We start from the raw sequence: 20,866 nt of genomic DNA, 5'->3' as shown, positions 1-20,866 counted from the left end.
TAGTTTTGACATTAAAATAAAACCGACCACTGACACACATTAGCTTAAGATATTTACTTAGACAATTCCTGGCAGTGAACATCAGAAAATTCCCGAGAATTTATGTATAACTTTATTTGAATGAGACAGTTTTATTGTCAGCAAGCTGTAATATGAGTAATAAACTGTGTTTGTATAGTTACTGTCTTCTCTCTTGTTGCCAGGCGCTGATTGTAGACCAGCTGAGCATGAGGATGTTGTCATCCTGCTGCAAGATGACAGACATCATGACAGAGGGCATCACCAGTAAGGAGACGATGGTCACGTCTACCGTTTCTCTGTGACACTTCCTTTAGTTTGTTTGTGTAACCGTGTGCCTGCATACGTCTGTTTCTCCTTTTCCTCTAGTCGTGGAGGACATCAACAAGCGGCGAGAGCCTCTTCCCAGCCTGGAGGCCATTTACCTGATTACACCCACAGAGAAGGTGAGCATGCTCTCTCTCTCTCTCCCTCTCTCCCTCTCTCTCTCTCATTCATAGTGTATATTCAGAGGTGTGTCAATGGCAGCAGGTCTGTGTTTTCAGCAGAGAGAACAGAGAAAGCCGCTGTATGTCAAACACATGGCTGTTGACTTACCCGAGGCAGATCACGCATACACACTTATTGGTTTCCATGGTCTCTGAATTCATTATTGGCGACACCATAATTAAGTTCAGTGTTGTCAAAGCAGGCTGTATAATGTTTTCAGTGTACCGTGAAGTGTATTATGAAGGAGCACAGAACAGTTTCATATGCTGTTGTTGTTGCTCTGACATGTTCTGACATATTTTGCTGCTTCTTTGACATAGTGTCACATTTTTCCTTAGTAAATATTTAACTTTGTTTTTGTTGGTTGGTTTAGTCTGTTTGGTCTCTTTGGTCAATTGATTTAAGCTTCATTGGCATGTATTGTGTAGTGTTAAAAAGATTTAAAAAAATGTTTTTCATGTGCTTATTGTATTTATTCATTTAGTTCTGCTTATGTAAAAGCTTTGGCAACATCCTTCTGATCAGAATGCCAGAAAGGCTTCAATGAACTGGATCGTACACACTCAACACACTTACCTGAACGCTACAATTCTCTCTCCTCAGTCTGTCCACACCCTCATTGGAGACTTCAAAGATCCTCATTCAGCTAAATACAAAGCAGCCCATGTTTTCTTCACTGATTGTGAGTAGATGCACGTTATCTAGCTTTGTGTTCTGTGCTTTTTGCTCTTTAATATTTTCTTCCGGTCATCAGTTGTACTCTTTGTTCAATGTATTATTGTATTCTTTTTCTTCTCTACTGCTGTTTTCTAAGCTCCTTGTAATAATTGATCTAATAGATGAGCTCCCGTTGTCCCTTTTTGTTTTCCTCTCATTTCTTTCTTATTTTGTGCTTCATTTAATTAAATTGGATGGAGTTACTATAATGCTACAATGAGCTTTGAGTTTGAAATGTCTCTGTTATATAAGTTGCTGTTCTCCTGAGAATCTGCAGCTACTGTACATCCTGTCAACTGATGAATGAGATGGTTGGACACAGTGCTCAGACTCGTCTCAGATGCACATAACTGCCGTTCACACAATGAATTGTTGCACGTCATTTGCAAACATAAGCATAGCAGTACATCATTTGCATACACGCTGCAGTCAAACAGACATAAATGTGAAGGATGCACTGATATGAAAATTCTTGATACCAATAACAGATTGTTTACAAAAATATCTGCAGATGCCAACACTGTTAGTTTGTCATTTATGCCTGTTTGTCCATTTGTCTTTCAGCTGCTTAAACACAGCTCACCAAGGAACACAGTTTCACCACTACTACACACTAACCTCCCACTACTGCTGCATTTATATAGTCTCTATTGTTTGCACCTCCACAATAATCAAGCTTTAAGCCAATTTGATATTTTGAAAATCAGCTAATTTGAAAAGATGATGACAATGTAGCCTAAACCTTTTGTTGGCTATGGTGAAATAAATATTTTAGGGCTCAGCTATTACTTAATGTTATGATGACCTAATAACAATACAGGCTGAATATGAACATGGCTGTTGAAACTGTAGAAGTAATTGTACTTCATTTACAATGGGGAAATTTTCCTAGAATAGGCAAAGTTATAGACTACAATGCCAAGACGCTGCTGCCTCTTGCTGTTAGACTTGAGTACGGCACGTGCACAACTGAACTCACTAGCGTCACCAGCTTTTTGCGTAGTTTAGAGTGACAAATTGTAAGAGCATACTTTGAGGTCAAATTACGTACCTGCTATGCAAAATGCAAAAAAAATATTATAACAAAATCTGCCAAAAAGGTTACTAGATGAATGTTTGAGGGCGAACATGATCTCCTAACAAATACCAACATTCCTTCAGAATTCCTCTATGGATCAAGATGCATAATTCAGTTTTTCTCAATTCCACCTCATTAAGATTCATAAGTTTTCAAAGGTGATGAGAGCAAATAATCAACTAGAAGCTATATTATTATATATTATTATTATTACTTCTTGTTTCTGTCTCTTCCAGCCTGCCCTGATCCTCTGTTCAACGAGCTGGTGAAGAGCCGTGCTTCCAAAACCATCAAGACTCTGACGGAGATCAACATCGCCTTCTTGCCCTACGAGTCTCAGGTAAACATCCTGCCACATGTAATGAAGGTGGCTCTGGAGCTGTGAGAGAGCGCTGTCCGTGTGACACTACGTTGATATGCAAACAGGGGATTAAGGGTGTGTCACAATGATTGAGATAAATAAAACACAACCATGCAGACAAATGGCAATATAAATCTTATGAAAAGAGTGCGTATGCATAGACTTTTATGCATCTGGATTGTTTTTTCTCTCGTATTATTCACCTCTCTTTTCTCCTCAAAACAGGCCATGAATGAAAGCTGGTTGACTTTTATTGTTTGTTAGTGACTGTGAGTAAAAACCAGAGAGAGAGAGAGAGAGAGAGAAAGATGCAGAGATAGAGAGCGAGAGCGAGAGCAGCGAGAGATCGATTAAGACAGATGGGAGGAGAGAGATGCTGTAAAGGACACGGACAAGAATAGTAACCGTGAGGTTATTGGTTGTTAGATTCAGGGTTGGATAACAAAGAGACAAAGAGAGGAGAGAGAAACACAAACACACACTCAGGTGGCCACTTGGCAGAATGCTGCTGACTCACCAGTCGCTCTGTTTACTGCCAGACTGTTCGAGAAAGACTCACATTTGTCACATCGCCTTCCTTCCCTCCCACTTGCTTCTCCACCCTTTGCTAAATTTCCAAATTCCTGCCTCCATCATGTTCTTTCTTCCTCCCTCCCTCTCTCCCTCCTTCTGTTTTCTGTTTTTTTTTATCCCGCCATTCCTCCCAACCTACCTTTGCACGTAGCTTCTTGCTTTTTTTTTTCATTATGTATGTTTATTATTTCCCTTCCTCCAACAGCATTTTGCTAATTTACCCCTCCCTCCCTCTCTATCTCCCACATCTCTCCTTCTGTCCATCCTTCAATCTCTCCCTATCTGAAGATGCGGCTCGGCCCACAATGCTTTGCTGCCCTCCTGTCTACTATGATTAATTCAGAGTCAGTGGTTTTCAGCTCTAGGCAAAGTGCTGCCTCATAGACCCGCCCACAAGACGACACTCTGGTCCCATTGGATGAGTCAGGATCCACACAGCAGGCGGTAGCCAATCATAGCCGAGCTAAGGCAGGGACCCTTCTGCAGAGCAGGAGTGTGGTCATGTGACTGTGGACAGATGGGTTGGGAGGAGGGAGTGGTAGTGAATGATGCAGGAGAGGAGAAGGATGTCTCATTTCTCTAAAAACATGTTTCCTCATTTCCCCTCTCTGTGCATCTTCTCCTTGCATCTCTCCTTGAATCTTTAGTGGGAGGGACTAAGATGCCAGTGAGGGAAACGTGGATGCAATTAAGGGAATTGAAATGGAGAAGGAGGAGGAGAAGGAGGGGAGACAAGAGGAACATGGAAATGAAAGAAGAGAGGAGAGGAGAAAAGATAGGAGGAGATTCAACAAGGAAAAAAGGACATAGAGGAGGAGAGATGAGATGAGATGAGAGAGAAAAGGAGAATGAGCGTGAAGACCTGAGAGAGGAGAGTACACAGACAAAGAGTAGAGAGTAGATTAAAGAAGAGTGGATAGAGAAAGACAAAGAGGGGAGATGAGAGGAGATAAGGGAAGAGGAGAGAGTATATAAATCAGATATGTTTGATATTATCACAACACCTCCAGCTTGTTTTTTGCAGTAAGATAACATGCTGTCTGTTGACGGTGACCTTCTGTATTTTACACAGAGCAATTCATACTCTTCATGATACTGAACATCTCAATCACCCTCTACATTCATAATCAGCCATCACATCCTGGAACACATCCTCTGTTCCTGACTGCACGCGACAGAGTGTCTCAGTCAGCAGCTACACGTCACAACTCTCTGAGACTAAATTTGCACATTACATAAGAAAAGAAGGAAGGTGGAAAAGCTCAAATCAACAAAAGTAGGAAGGCAAGAAACGGTTTGCTGTTTTGTTAAAGCAGAGTTTACGTTGTGTGTCTGCGTGTGCAGGTGTACTCTCTGGACAATCCAGATGCCTTCCACAGTTTCTACAGCCCTCATAAGACCCAGCTGAAGAACCCGGTGATGGAGAGGCTGGCTGAGCAGCTGGCCACGCTCTGCGCCACACTGAAGGAGTACCCTGCCGTCAGATATCGAGGGTGAGCAGTGGGAGTCGCTGCTCAGGTGCAGCCGTGGGTACAAGCTGGATTCTCAAACAAAAGGCTTCTTAACTTCAAAGAAGTAGCTTATTTGGACAGATATGGTCTAAAAGTTGAAGTTCAGGTGCTGCAGTTTGGGAGGATATTGGCCTGTATTTATCAAATTTTGGATGCTAGTGAGAAATGATATTAAAAAACCCTATTCATTCCAAAATACATTTAATTTAAAGTTGGCTGTGATGAGTAGTCTACAGCTCCTATGAATGACAACACAGATGAGTTGTTATTAGTAATATTATTAATGATGTTTTTTGCATAATGACACATCTCTTTTGGATGCTGTTTTTGTTTTTGCTGCACTGACTTGTGTGAGAGGAGAAAACTGATGGTGCTGCAGATGTTACTGTAGATCATTTAATGTCATTTTTAAAAAAGTAATCAAATATAATTCTTGCAGCACTGATTCAGCATATTTGTCTAAATTAATTTCCCCACCCCTTGAGAGCAGCGTTCTCTGGAAGCTGCAGCATAGACAGAGCGTTTACACACCTGTCTGTCAGACCGATGCTGTCAGAATGTATTTTTCATGTAGAATTTTTATCAAAATGTTTTCTGCTTTTTGTTGGTTTTGTCTCACCTGCTGGCTTGAATGTCTGTCTGTCCTCCTCCTTCCTCTCCTTCACATTTAACCGTCTTTCTGACTTTCTGTGTCTCACTTCCACATGCTTCCATTTATCTGACCATCTGTCTGTCTGTCAGGGAGTACAAGGACAACGCCACCCTGGCTCAGCTGGTTCAGGACAAATTGGACGCTTACAAGGCTGATGACCCCACCATGGGAGAGGTGAGCTCAGGAGATTTTTTAATTTAATTTCTTTGTCTAATAGTCCCCTGTTGTCTCGTATTCTCATCGTGCCTTTGTGTGCCTACTTTCATTTCTTTTGAGATAGTGTTTTCGTAAGAACATTTTGTAAAGTGTATTATCTGCCCAGTCTAAATATTTTCTCTTGTCCTTTTTTATCTTATCGCTCCTTTCACTCCTGTCTTTCTTCCTGTTTCTCTCTCTGTCTCTCTCTCGCTCTCTGTAGGGTCCAGATAAGGCTCGCTCACAGCTGATCATCCTGGACAGGGCGTTTGACCCCGTCTCACCTGTCCTGCACGAGCTCACCTTCCAGGCCATGGGTTACGACCTGCTGCCCATCGAAAACGACGTCTACAAGTAGGAAGAAACACAAATGCTGCACTGGACAGAATTTTTTATAAAAGTATTCCTATCAGGTCCAATCAGATTTTAACCAAACTAGTGTGTTTCAGTCAAAATGATTGTTTCCGTTCTTCAGATATGACACCAGTGGCATCGGAGACTCTCGTGAGAAGGAGGTTCTGTTGCATGAAGACGATGACCTGTGGGTGAGCCTGAGACACAAACACATAGCTGAGGTGTCCCAGTGAGTACTTGTCTTTATAATGTACTTTATAGATCAATTCACTCAGTATTTTGATACTGAATTAAATAATATAACAACCTTTCTCTCATGCGTCACTTCTCCTCCTCTGCTGTTTGTGTGTTGTGATCAGGGAAGTGACACGTCAGCTGAAGGAATTTTCTTCCAGCAAGAGGATGAACACTGGAGAGAAGGTAAAGAGGAAGCTGCTTAAAGGAGATGTTGATAAGCTGATGTATACAGTCTGAACACACAGTATTTGCAAGATATTGGTACTATAGTGTTACTTAACATGGAGGATAACTTCTTTAATTCTTCATTACTTGTTATTCATTTCAATGCTAAATTACTTTAGTAATTTAGGTAAATAGGCCTTTCTAGTCCTCCGACCACTCAAAGCACTTTTACACTGCATGCCAACATTCACCCATTCACACACATACACTCACACACTGATGGCACAGCCTTCAGGAACAATTTTGGGTTCAGTTTCTTGCCCAAGGACACTTCCACATGCGGACTGGAGGAGCCGGGGATCAAACCACTGATCTTCTGATTAGTGGAAGACCTGCTCTGCCTCCGAGCCACAGCTGCTGCAAATAGCAATAAAGGCTCTAAATACAATCTCAAGTTCTGGTGTATAAACTGTTCAGTCTGAATTTCCACTTAAGGTGAAGAGATCTACTGCATGTTTTAAATCAATTTAGAAACTTAGAACATAATTTTAGTTTTTATTTGGCAGCATCACTTGGTAGAGGAAACTGAATGAACTGTGATGTTTCTCTTTTTCTTCTCCATTTCATGTTTGTAGCAAGGGTTAGGGTTAAAGGACCACGGTGTAGGATTTAGTTTATCTTGCATTTATATTAATATATCACACTTTTATTATCATGTAATTTCATGTTGCTTTTGTGTCATCAGACCACAATGAGGGATCTATCCCAAATGCTGAAGAAGATGCCTCAGTATCAGAAGGAGCTCAGCAAGGTATGTGTGTGTTCATATGAGTGCGTGTGTGTGTGTGTGAGCGTGTACAGTATGTTGACTTTGTATATTTTGTGTTTTTCAGTACTCCACTCACCTGCAGCTGGCTGAGGACTGTATGAAGCATTACCAGGGAACGGTGGACAAGCTGTGCCGTGTGGAACAGGTGAGAGTGCAGTGGAGAAAGAAGAAGAAACAATGAGACAAGAGAGTAGATCTAAAGGAGGATTATCACAGTTTTTATGCAGTGTACTTGAATTCCACAATGTAATACTGTGCAATAGTTTATTTGAAGGTTTGAGGGAATACATGTTGTTATGAGACCATTTTAAATGCCAAACATTATATGAGACCTGGGCTCTCTGTTGCAGGATTTGGCTATGGGCACAGACGCTGAGGGAGAGAAGATCAAAGACCCCATGAGGGCTATCGTGCCCATCCTGCTGGATGCCAACGTCAGCACATATGACAAGATCCGCATCATCCTGCTCTACATCTTTCTCAAGAACGGTAAGAAGGAGTTTACAGGTGACAGAAAGGACTCAAAGCTAAAGTTTGTTCAACTCTGTGCTGCTTTCTGTCCCTGTAAACTTGTTTCATTTTATTGTGCTGTTGTCCAATCATCTTTTTAAATATTAACACAGAATTGTGAGTATTAGGATTTCCTTACTACACATAGAACTGTTTAAATGCACAGAAATGCTCAGAGTGCAGGAACATTAACCTGGTAATTAACCACACAGTCAGTTGGGATCTGAGACTCATGGGCAACGTCTGTCTGCTGAACATTCTTCTAGATTTATCTGTCACTGCTCTTTTTTAGAAATTATAATAGAAATGAGGGGCTACTGCACTGCTGGTGCCACTGTAGTCCTTCACTAATTAATATCCGCTTTGTACGAAAGAGAGAAATTAACCACTGCAGCCCGACTCGAGCTTCAACCAGTCAGCTTTTCAGAAAATGTGAAATGTAAAAATACAGGATACAGATACAGAGAAAGACAGAAATTTAGGCTGTAAAATTCAGGTATTTTCTTTACCGCTGCAAAAATCCAAAATTCAAATTCTGTGTAGCGAAAGTCTGATACATCCTGATAATGAAAGGATATATCAGTGACTCGTCATCTTCAGATGGAGACAACAAGAAAAATATAGAATACACTTATCTGTTAAGGAAGTGCAGTGACATCAAACTAAACACATTTTGAGTTCTAATGAAATAATTTTATTTTTGTGCTCCAGTAACAAGATATTAATTCCCCTTCATCGCAGTACAGGCTGAACATATTAAATGTAAACAAATACGCTTAGAGGTTATAAGACATGACCCGTGTGTGTGTGTGTGTGTGTGTGTGTGTGTGTGTGTGTGTGTGTGTGTGTGTGTGTGTGTGTGTGTATTCAGGCATAACGGAGGAGAACCTGAACAAGCTGATCCAGCACGCTCAGATCCCCCCTGAGGACAGTGAGATCATCACCAACATGGCTCACCTCGGCGTCCCCATCATCACAGATGTAAGACCCTCACTGATCAGCTGATCAACTTCTTTCACTATCAGACATCAGAGATACTGTTCCCTCAGTGTATGGACCAAACAAGTTGACACAAAATCTTTGAGACATACAGGTTATTCTGATCACTGTTTCCTTTGTCCTTCTTACTTTCTCTTTCTTTCACCTCCTCCTCTTCTGTCCTTCATCAGTCCACCCTCCGCCGAGGAAAGAAGCTGGACAGGAAGGAGCGTGTGAGCGAACAGACCTATCAGCTGTCCCGCTGGACACCACTGGTCAAGGACATCATGGAGGTGTGTTTGCAGGGCTTGAATCTCCGTTAGAATGACCATATATTCATTTATTTGTGTGTTTTTCGAGACAAAAATAGCTTAATTTTAACCCGGTTCTCCACTTTTCATTTTCAAAACCATTTCCCCTGTAGATGTGTTTTTTATTTCCTCAAGCAAACAAAAATTGGGAATGAAAAAAGCAACAAACTAATTCATTTGAGCAGATTTTTTTTTTTGACTCAGCAAAACATCTGTTTTTCCAGCCCTGTTGTCATTGACTATATTTAGCCTCTTATTTGTGCAAAGCCAATTCTCCAATGGACCTCCATGATGGAGCCACACATGGTTGCTAAGAGACATGACGCAACTGTGAAGCCCCTATTCAAGCGTGTGTGTGTGTGTGTGTGTGTGTGTGTGTGTGTACAGAAGGCAGACAGTATTGCTGACAAAGATCTGTTTTGTCTTTTTGTCCCCTTGCAGGATGCAATTGACGATAAGCTGGACACCAAGCACTACCCCTACATCTCCACCCGCTCCTCTGCCTCCTTCAGCACCACTGCAGTCAGGTACACACACACACACACACATTGCATCTTATTGCATGGTTTGCCCTTTTTAAATGACAAAGACAGAAATGGTGCTATTAGATCAATAGTAATTTGGGAAGGGAGATGAGTCTGGAAGATCAATACTTGAAAAACTGAGAGCAGGGAAGTGCTTGATGACTGGCAGGTTAGTGAGCCGTATACAGATGCCAGTGCAGTGATGGGAGGCACCAGAGCTCAGACATTCACCAACTCTTATATATATTCTAACGAGACCGATAAACACCAGGCAGAAGTATCCAAAAACGTAACATTTTTAGAAATCAACCATAGAAGTTTCCACATTTTAAACTAATTACCTTGCATCTTTTGAAATATTTTATTCTACGTTCATAGAGGATGCAATAATTTCAATAAAAGAGGGAAACATTTGCAAAGATTTTTGTGTTTTCAAATGACGTGAAAACTGAGTAAAAAAGACGTTGCAAAGACAGTCTTTTCTGAAATGATTCATGTCTTCCACAAAAAAACATTATCAGTTAAAATATCACCCCTGGCAACAATATTTAAGCAAGCTGACCTGAAAACAAATCATCAATAATTCCAACTCCTTTTGCATGTGTGTGTGTGTGTTTGTCTATGAGAGGATGACGCCACATCGAACCTTTCTAATCCTTACACTCCAGTGTGTGTGGAAGCTGCTGGTGTGTATTGATTCAGCATCAAATTCTCTCTTGTTACAAACTGCTGTGTCTCACTAGCTGTCCATCCCCCACAGCTACAGATCGCAGTGCTGAGGATCATGTTAGGATACATGTAGGTTACTGAGACACATGCAGATAAAACCTCTAATGGAGTCTGATCAAACTTTAGCTTCAACTCACATTATTTGGTTTCAGTTTCCCAATTTAAAGCAGCTATAATCAATATTTTTATCATAACAATAGATTAAAAATGAGAAATTCTGCATTGATTTCTGCACTGCAGTACTGAACACCACATTGTTTGTTCACATGTTTGTTTGTTGGCTGGACCGCGGGGACCAGCCTTATAAACACTAAATGTCTGTCCGTCACTGACTCACTCACTGACTCAGTGACAGAGTGATGAAGACAAAGCTCGGGACAGCCAAGTATCCCAGAATGCATTTCGCACCAACTGGCAGCGATGGCAGAGATTGTGAGCCAGACTAAAAGCCGTCATAATTTTTCGCTGTAGGACAGTAATTTTATTAAGTTTTAATATTTTTCAGGCAAGAAAATAACCATTTAGATTCCCAATATTTCGTCAGTTTATCCAAATAACACCTGTTTGTAATGTGCTCCAACGTTTCCGGGCATGTAACCGTGTGAGACCAGCCAGTCATCTAAGCCGCTAGCAGCCCGACTTACTGAGATAATCAGCCAGTCAACATGTCGACATCCCAGAGAGAAAATGATCTGATGAACTGATCTGTGCAGCTCTTTGGAGATTTACCACTGGCTCTAATGTCTTAATGCATTTTGTTGTATGATATAATTCCTTTTGGAAGATAAATGTTGGCCTCACAGATGAAATCTAACAATTGTAGCTGCCACATTAGTTTGTCTGAATGTAAAGTGAAGCTTCATGTTTTTACCGTACAGAACAACAACGCTGCCTCTGGGGCTTTTTATGTACAGATATCACTACATTTACATAAATATAAATGTATTCAAATGAACAGATCAGTTCATTTTAAATTTAGTTTTATTTTATTAAGCTACGTAACAGTTTAGATTTTGTTATAGCTACATTACAGACTGAATAACAAAATTTACTGCATCTCTCTATCAATGAGGTTATTTTTTGTGAGAAGACTGTTAGTGGAGCTTTGAGTTGAGATTATTTTGTCACAGTACAGTCAGGTAAGTGTGTTGAAGCTGAGCTGCTGCTGTCAGCAGGCAGAATGATCGTACTGCGTCCTCCTGTCCTCAGAAGTTTGTACTCCTGAGTCCAACTTGCCAAGTCTGAACCAGCAAGTACACAAGTCTGAACTCGGCGTACTTGGTATCAAGGTCAAATTGGCTTCAGTCAAAGCCCTGCACACTTCCTGGCAGTTTGGTCGCCATGTGTCACCACTTCCTGTATCCATCATTTCAAATGAAAAGCCCTCCAGTGTTTCATACACAGTCCAGCCATATACCAGGTTTTGATTTAGTCTTGTCAATTTTAAATAAAACCAAACAAAAAACTAAAACCATGAAGTATTTTTTATCAGATACCTGCTTGCCATTTTTTTGAAAGCACTGCTTTAGCTTTTAGTAATGGTGAGTTGTAGCATATTTTCAGGAGTTAATAGACATTTTTACAGAAATACATCTTGATATGTCACAGTAGGAAAAGCACAGGTGTAAATAATTAACTAATGATGGCTAAATTCCATGTAGCTGCTTCAGTTTCAAAGACTGGTATTGTTCATGCTGGCTCAGCGTCTCACTGTAATGACTGACTGAGACACTTGAATAGAACAGAGCCATCGTTAATGTTATTAGTAACAGCTGTGATTGTCATACTATGACAAATCAAAGGCTGTGTCTGAAATTACTCCCTCGTTCACTCATTCACTACTCCCTTTACTGTAATAGACACTCAATAATCTACTCAGTAGTGAGCAGCAAATTGAGATTTTGGACATTTGCTAATCATCGTCATTTTGCATCAGCACTGTCAGCTGTAGTGTCAGTAATTTTTGCATCTATAAAAAGCAGCATGTTGCATTGTTTGATTGTTAGCACAAAGTACTTTTTTGTTTTGTCGTGAAATTCTTGAGGGAAATATATAGTGGATAAATTTACACATTCAGAATTCAGACATTCAGATGGAACGGCAGAGGTTATAGTAAATAGGGAGTGATTTCAGACATAGCCAAAATGTCTGTTGTGAAAAGGCCTTTTGCAATAACACACTGTCGCCTGTGAATCACGATCTGCCAAAATGATTTGTTTTTTTCCCTGAGAAGTTTGTGCAGGCTGCAGAGCTTCCTGCCAGAGTGTGTGCAGCTTTCAACAAGCTCCACTAATCTGATGCAGGAGCCTGTATGTAGCCTGAGCGGAAACGCTGCCTGGCAGGCAAAATTCAGGGCAAAATAGTTTTCCCAAAGCCTTTTTTTTTTTGCATTTTCCTCTACTTAAATTATCATTATTATTGAGATCTAATCTCACTTTTACAGCTGGACGATAAGAGGACACTGTTAAATGCATTTTTAGCATTTCAACTCAAATGCTAGCTGGAAATGTGGGAAGTGACAAAATAACTCTCCCAAGTCTCTTAAAATTATAAGGGAGACATAATCCTAAATTTGGAAATCATTCTCATTTCACTAAATCTTTTTGACTCCGTTGTGACAGCCAGGCTAATAAAAACATGAGATACTTTAGGAAACTGTAATAACATGAATCCTGTTTTCCTGTCTGGCAGTGCTCGGTACGGCCACTGGCACAAGAATAAAACACCTGGAGAGTACCGCACCGGTCCACGTGTCATGGTCTTCATCATTGGGGGCGTGTCCTTCAGCGAGATGCGCTGCGCTTATGAGGTCACACAGGCCAATGGGAAGTGGGAAGCCATCATTGGTGAGTAGTGCAACAGGGGGGCACCACTGAGTGCAGACTGAGAGCAAGAAGAAGCGTTCATGTGTAGGCTGTGGACATGGCTACTCAAAAACACACCCGCCGCAACATTAAACACAGAGCAGGTGTGTCTCTGAGTGGACACGTTTTGAAGAAAGTGTGGTAGCTTATAAAAGCTGCGTCCTAATTCAGGGGCCACATCCTTTGAAGGATTTAAGAGGACTGTGTGAGGTTGAACCAGCAGGTGCAGGTTCAGTCTGGCCTTCAGGTCCGCAGAAGGACACAGCTTCTGAACCGGGACGCAGCAAAAAATATCAGGATGGAGGGAAGGGGAAACACGGAGTGAGTCAGCCACAGGAAGTGAGCTGATGGGCAGTCTAACCTGAGGTGGAAGTACAGTGCATAAAAAGAAAGATTTACTGCTTTATGACATATTAAACCTTATATCAGAACCTGTTTTTAAGTTTTCAAGTATTACTTCTAGGAATTAAGTTGCATTTTGTTGAAGTAGGCGGAAAGATGATTATAAGATAGTTTCTTTTCTTTTACAAAATCATGGAAAAAAGTTGACAATCACTCACAAAAACAGTGAAATCTCACACCAAGGCCAAACTAGACTCAACAGATATAAATAAAATATTCAACATGGTTTGATATTTCATTGATTTTTGCATCAACTATACAACTGAGAGGTAGATTTATATACCGACTTATTGTTACGCCTTTTTTTTTTTCACCGTTTTGATACAAAACGACAAATTAGGAATTGACATCTCATGTTTTGCAAACAGAATCCATTTCAACACAACATAAATGTCATGCACCCAGATCCTGAATCACATACATCACTACCACCTCAATCACACGGACACACTTTAGATGTAATCTTGTGTAAAGTATTGGGAGGGTCTAGCTGCAGATTGTTACAACCTGCCTACTGTGTGTAAAGCCTTAATGTTAAAATAGTCCTTTATGTCATGCCCCTCTGTACTGTTTATTTAATGTCTTAAAGCTTCGCCAGTCAGTCTGTGTTAGTGTCTTGTTAGTTTCTGTTGTGCTCTGCTTCAGCTGTTGTCTTTAAAAACAATTGTTGTCTTTAAATTGCAGCCACGCCTTGTCTTTTTCTGTGTCCCGGTTTTTTTGTGTTTGTGCAACATGGCAAGTCTGTGTGTGTGTGTGTGTGTGTGTGAACTGTGAGTGGATGAGTGTGTCTCTGTGTGTGTGCGTACGACAGGTTGCTTGTTTTAACCCTTTGTGTTCCTGGAGAGAGCGGGGGAGGGGGCGTGGCATGTGCTGAGAGACGAGTGGTGAAGCCGCCTCTGTTCCTCCACAGGTTCCACCAACATGCTCACTCCCACCAAATTCTTATCGGACCTGCAGCACCCCGACTTCCGAGAGTCCACTAGGGTGTCCTTTGAGGACGCAGACCCCTCAGCCGAGTGAGGCAGAGACAGATTGGGAGGGAGGGAGAGAGAAATCACACTGAAAAAAGTAAAGGCAGCCGCACAAAGAAGCCCTTTCTGATCTTTCACAGCACAAGGGCTTCATCCTTGTTCCTTCTTCTTCTTTGATCACTCAGTACCGTTTTATGTACCTCCACCCTCCTCCTCCTCGTGTCCCTCAGGGATGGGCAACCCCCGACCTTTACTCACTGCATGGACCGCTCCATCAGGCTCCACTCCCTATAGGCTGAGAGTTAGCCTAGAGAGTTAGTCCTACTATTCATCAGGTGTTACCTGTCTGCTGCCCCTACAGGAAGGCTGAATCAAAATGTCACAACTTTACCGAATACCAGGCGTGTTCCTGAGAAGTCCATGAGTGCCTAGGACTACCCAAGTCCACAATTCATCATCATCATAAGTCCACAAGGGGGCACATGTGGACTTTCTACAGACTACTAGAGAGTTCACTTAGGGTTTAGACTTTGTTGATTGAACCCACAGCTCGTTGCAAAACGAATGTGATGCTGTCATTTTTAAATCACAGACTCAATGCATTAAAAAAGTATTTTTTTTAAAAATGATCAGCTGTGAAGTCTTACTGTGTATGTATGTGACATGAGCTGCAACAGCCCAGTCTGTAAGTCTGGGTAGACATTTGGATTCAGCCCAAGTAAAGTCTGTGCTGAAGAGCGGCCATGCCTGAGGGGGTCGTGACCCCATCCCTGCTGCCTCCTCCCATCATCTCAGCTGGGTGGATTAAATCACCTCTTGACGGCCACCCAAAGGCCTTTTGAGCCTGTTGAACACTCACTCCAGATTTAATCTACCCCGAGATCCATCTTTATTAGTTTTTTACTTTCTGATTATTTTTAGAATTAAACCTTCGCAAAGACAATCACCTTGATTTATTACCAGTTTCTTTCAGGACAAGGTCCTTAAATTGATGTTGGATGAAGGATTCTCTCCTTTTTTCCTTTTGCTTTTTTTTTTTTTTTTTTAATTTTGACTCCCAGTCCTCAGCCCACCATCACATGCTCACATGGCTCACGGCTCGTCTGCAGAGGGTGCTGGATATTAGTAACAGAACATCTTTATCATGATAATACCTACACAGTGCTGTCACACAGGGCAATTTTGGGGGCAGCAAAATGAAAAAAACAGTCAGGCAAGAAAAACTATTTCAGAAGGATTCAGTTCAGACACCTAAAAAGTTGCCCTGTGGATCAGTGCCACTATGAAGCCTCTCTGCTGACTCAGTCGGGGAATGTAGCAATGTTCCACCTGATATGCTTTAGCAACCTAACAAAAAATAAAGATGCCACACATGTCAAACAGCTGCCACTAATCCCCCCTCCCTTAATGTAGGAGAAGATTCATTTCCTCCAAAACTAATCCTTTATACCAGCCACTAGCAGATTGATAGTTTCCAGTATGTTGATGCAAGAACTAAAAAGACAATACATCCAAAAGCACCTGTCGTGTTCTGTTCTGATTGTTGCTGTTGTGCCACGTATTGGTGAAATGCCATCAGATTTCACAGGATTGCTCAACGCTGATATGTGCATGTGTTGAACAGATGTGTTGACAACAGCACAATGCATTTAAGAGTTACTGTAGTTTATTTAAAATAAGCCACACCTGCGAGAATTTGGTCATTTAAAGGAAAACTGTGTATAATGTGAAAAAATCAATACATTTTGATGGAGTCACCCATTACTGTTATGTAACAAATTTTGGTTTCGTTTGGATTACAGGTGTAGCATCGAGAAACGACTGTTGAAAACATTTAAATTCAAATTAATTCATGTAAATGTATAAAAGAGGGAAAATAAAGGTTTTTCTTTTAAGCCTCGGCTCAGAAGTTGTAACAACATTCAAAACATAACCTCCTTGGCAGAGGTAATAAATAATACAGACTAAAAAATAATACCTATCTGCATTAATATCCATGACCACCTCATTGCCCGTCTCTGTAATGCATCAGCAAGGCCACTTTTACACACACATTTCCATTAAAAGCTGGATTTTCACCCACTAAAGACAGAATACTCTTTCCCCGGGCATCCATCTCATTCCTGACTAATCTGCTAAAGCGATATCGTTTACAAACCAACTTTTGGTTTTATGGTTTCCTCAGTAAGCAGCTCTCACCATAAGCAGTATGGCTGCTCTGACACATACTGCCGCATTCAACACTTCCTGAGCAAAATGGCCATCACTTACTAAAACAAGTCTTTGTTTTTGTTATGCTGTTTTGGTCTAAATCTGGTCATATACAAGAGTTTAGTGGCGTTGGAAATCAACGTCACAGTGTTGTGTTTCTGGGGCAAAAAGGCCCACGAAGCTGTGTGTTTTGGGGAACAGCAGAGAAGCAGGCGAAGCCAGTCCGACGTTGACCTCTGTTACCCCCACTAAACCCCACTCACGATCCCTGACACTTACGACCCCCGCATCACCATAACGACCCAACTCGAGATGGGCTTGCCTCTTTCTCTCCTGTTTTTACCTTCAACTACTTCCACTTCTTGTTTTGACCCCTCATAGGATCAAGTTTAGTTTTACTGTAGGCGAATGTCTTTGAGCCAAAGAAGCAAATCAAACCAAAGTGGAAGAAACATGCAGCTTTGCAACAGAAACAAACCAATGTAGGCCAAATACTGTTGATAATGTTGAACAGGTGTGAGGAGTAAATCAAATCGTCTGTTTGCCTTCTTTATGGTCAAGGATTAAGATGGTTATCCATCTGTCAATCTGGTAATGAAGCGACAAAAATATTTGGCAAAATGTTTGCTTTACTCCAGTCGAGCACCTTTCAAGTTTTACAATGTTCGAAATGTGTCTTCAGCTGTCACAAGAGTTCATCCCTGTGTCATTAGAGCTACTGAGTTTCACATTTTCATTCATATTTACAGTAGACGATAGACGTAACTCTGTGGTTTTTGATCCCATGACATGTAGAGATCCGCTTTTGTCTTTTTTTTTTTTTTGCTTTTTCTAGCAGTATTTTCAGCTGTGTGCATGCTTTAATGACTGTACTATACCACTCTCTACTGTATGTGGTTGTGTGCACATTTTTCTAACACCTGATTGGCTGTGCTGTGTAGACAGGTTTGATGTCAGAGGATTTCTACTAGCCCGCCTGCAGCTTGCAGCTCACATGACAGTTGTGTGGTGCCATCACTGATCTGTGTGCTTCCATAATGTTCAACTGCATGTGATTAAGTTTGTGTCAGGCTGTATGTTTGTAATGTGACGGACTCAGAGTATTAGTGAGAGGTGGAAGAGGTTAACATGGTACTTCACCTGGGTAAAAGATGAAAACATTTCATGTCTGAAGTGATGGATTGATAGCTGGAGATATAAAATGAAATGAAAAATGAAAAAAAAATTAAATGAAAATCTTTAAATTTGGACCTGTGAGGATTTCCGACTTGTCTAGTTAATCTTGCATAAGTCATATGGGGATTTTCCTACTTTCAGACCAGTTAAAATAGTACAAGTTGACAAAATTCTCTAAATTAATGTCTAAAATCACATACAGAACTCAGTCATCACACTGCTGTCTTTAAGACTTTTGAAAATACTGATATTTTGGAGACTGGAAAACGTTTATCAGACAACACTGATGAGCTATTTGATGACCTCTTCTGTTTAATGCAAAATCTGAATATGCAGAGTAAGAAGTAACTGCAGCTGTAAGATAAATGTAGTGAAGAGAAGAGGACAAGTACAAGTGCAAGAAAGTAAAATGACACTCAAATGAAATACTCAAAGCACTTGTAAGTACAGTGAAAGTTTGGTCCCACCTTAAGTATTTTTTTCTCTTTAATACATGAACCATTTTTAACTCACAGACTAACTGATTATGATTTCTTGACTTTGGGTTGCTCAGTGTTTCTATCTTTACTTTCATTATGTGAGACTGCCCTCATCCAGCTACTGTAGGCATTCATAGCAAGAGCTGAAAACACATTTTTCCCTCTGTGTCTTTCCAAACGCGCAGATCTAACACTCTCTCTTTGTGTGCGTGTGTGTGTGTGTGTGTTTGTGTGTTTTCTGCGTGTCTTCAGGATCGACCCACATCTTTACCCCCACCAGCCTGCTGGAGCAGCTCAAGGCCATGAACAAACCAGACGAGGAAGTGACAAGCTAAAATCCTCCCATCACATCTCCCTCCTCTTAACCTGAACCTGGCCCCCCTCTACCCATCTTACCTCCTTCCTTTCCCCACAAGAATCCTACATTTATTGTGTATGCATCTTGCTTGAGAAGAAAAAAAAAGACATCTTAGATGACAAAAAAATATATGTTATATCAAAGAATAAAATCGTTGTAAGTATTCTCATGTTTTACAATGGATGCAACTAAATAAACTTATTTAAAAAGGTTTAAATATCAGAACAGAAGGCCATTTAAAACTGAAAGTACCAAAATGTAATATTGTATGCTATGAATCCTGCTAGAATGTGTAAAAGGTAGATATTTTCTCTCGTTTGTTCCTTTGGGTTACCTCCTTTGTGTGAGTTTTATTGGAAGCGGGTGGAGGAGGGATGTGCAGTTTGAGAGGTTGATGTTGTAAAATATATCATATCAGTCAACATGCAATATATATATAAATATATTTCATCAGAGAGGAGTCGCCCCTGCCCATTTGAGATGTTCGTATTCAGTAGCATGCTTGGACTTGTGTGGACTGTTACTGTGTTTGTATCCAGTGTGGATGTTCTGGGAGCCACAGAGTTAGCATTTAGCTTTTTCCTAAGATGTTGTGCTTGAATACTCCACTGAAAACTTTACTTTTCAGTATCAAACAAGTATCAAAATGTGCTCAGAAACACTTTCAAACCACTCTTACTCAAAGGTCTGTCTATTAACTCAGTTGCCAGTGTTTTAGGGACACCTAGCGTTAGCTAACACTAAGCTAACTAATTAAACTAATGCATTATACTCAGAAGAGTTTCTAATATTTAGTCTTCTATCATTGATATAAATAGGGTGTACAGAATATTAAAGGCACCTCTCAGTATAGTGCAATACAATTCAACTGTATCACAAACTGTAGCTTCCAAAATGACCTTAAAGTGGTCACTGCTGTCATTTTGTTGAGATAATTCATATTTTTAAAACTCTCAAATTTAGGTAATGTTTAAGAAATGTTGATTCAGTTTGTTTGTTGCACATGTGCGCACTAGCAAGAAAGGAAAGCTGTCTTATTTGACAGAGATGTAACTTTTGACTAGACTGAGCACATGGTTGAGCAGCTGATAACTGGACTATGCTACAGGAGTGGTTTTATAAGTGTCTATGAATATTTTGATACATTTTTTCACGGTGTAGCCATTTTGTATCTAAGTTAACCTCGGCTGCCGCCCTCTGCAACTTTCCATCATACTACGTTGCAGCCGGTGAATGTTTGATACTCAAAATGAAAATTTTCAGTTTAGTAGAAACTCTTGGTTGAGAGGGTTTTGAGAAGAGAAAAAGCTCTGTTAAAGCCAGAATCAACCCTGCTGAGACTGTAAAGTATTCACTCGCCACAAACTTTTCCTTTCTCCGGAGAAACTTCACGTTTTAATGTCGAAACGGCCGTTGCTTGCTGATATTTAATGAATAATCTTTAAAAGGGCCAGTTGTATTTCAGTATTGTATCCTGTCAGATTAAGTCTTATCATTGGTTAGTAATGATGTTTAATTGGGCCATGCACTGAGTAGTGTTGTGTATATGCCATATGTTGCTGTTTTAGCGTCTCACTGTTGACTGGTGATATTTCTGACTGTGAAGTAGTGATACTTTTCCTTTAAAAAATGCCAATGTGAAGCCACCGTGTTTGTGATGTTTTAGCTGTAGCTGTTAGTGGTCAACTGGAAAAAAGAACTAATATCTATATTTTCTTTGTCTGTTTCCTCCTCTGGTGCAATGTAAACCCTCCAATGGTGAATGGCTTTGCAAAAGAAAAAAAGACTTCAGTCCAACTCTTTATTTTATTTCCTCCCTCCCTTCCTTATTCCCTGGCCAAACAAGTTGTATATTGCACTATAATGCGTTTTCTGTGATGCAAACGCTTGACTTTGTGTTTATTTTTTTCTATTATAATTTGCTGTTGTATAGGGTTTACTCTGTCAAATCAATTGATTTATATCAAATTTATTTATCAGAGAAAAAATATTATTGAAACATTAGTCTGTCCTAAAACTGTTTAACTTATTGGGATTGTATGTTTGCGAGTGTCGAAGCACAAACAATACTTCCATGTGTACCTAATATGTACTAAGGCTGTCTAATAAATTGGCTTCCATTACATTTAAGACTCAACTCTTCTTGAGTAATATCTTTACTTTTTATTAGGTTC

At 40.5% G+C, this 20,866-nt stretch overlaps 1 protein-coding gene across 3 annotated transcripts in view; it reads left to right on the top strand.

The window, feature by feature from the left end:
* The window catches only part of stxbp1a (syntaxin binding protein 1a), a 37,017-nt gene extending 16,200 nt beyond the window's left edge, over positions 1-20,817 (top strand). For 2 of the 3 annotated variants that reach the window (XM_042395702.1, XM_042395700.1), the window contains 18 exons: positions 204-285; positions 388-464; positions 1,111-1,189; positions 2,539-2,642; positions 4,581-4,729; positions 5,489-5,573; positions 5,818-5,948; positions 6,070-6,177; positions 6,308-6,368; positions 7,096-7,161; positions 7,244-7,324; positions 7,530-7,668; positions 8,561-8,670; positions 8,859-8,960; positions 9,420-9,505; positions 12,923-13,077; positions 14,408-14,565; positions 18,587-18,675. In XM_042395702.1, the coding sequence (XP_042251636.1) occupies positions 204-285; positions 388-464; positions 1,111-1,189; positions 2,539-2,642; positions 4,581-4,729; positions 5,489-5,573; positions 5,818-5,948; positions 6,070-6,177; positions 6,308-6,368; positions 7,096-7,161; positions 7,244-7,324; positions 7,530-7,668; positions 8,561-8,670; positions 8,859-8,960; positions 9,420-9,505; positions 12,923-13,077; positions 14,408-14,517 (1,725 nt within the window). In that variant the 3' untranslated portion in view covers positions 14,518-14,565; positions 18,587-18,675. Of the gene's footprint in view, positions 1-203; positions 286-387; positions 465-1,110; positions 1,190-2,538; positions 2,643-4,580; positions 4,730-5,488; positions 5,574-5,817; positions 5,949-6,069; positions 6,178-6,307; positions 6,369-7,095; positions 7,162-7,243; positions 7,325-7,529; positions 7,669-8,560; positions 8,671-8,858; positions 8,961-9,419; positions 9,506-12,922; positions 13,078-14,407; positions 14,566-18,586 lie in introns of all 3 variants that reach the window. The other variant, XM_042395701.1, reaches the window with a different exon arrangement.
* Positions 20,818-20,866: the final 49 nt, after the last annotated feature.

This window comes from Thunnus maccoyii, chromosome 19 (genome assembly GCF_910596095.1).
Source record: "Thunnus maccoyii chromosome 19, fThuMac1.1, whole genome shotgun sequence".
Taxonomy (NCBI): domain Eukaryota; kingdom Metazoa; phylum Chordata; class Actinopteri; order Scombriformes; family Scombridae; genus Thunnus; species Thunnus maccoyii.
The sequence above is the reverse complement of the archived record's forward strand: the minus strand, read 5'-3'. Positions and strand labels throughout refer to the sequence as shown.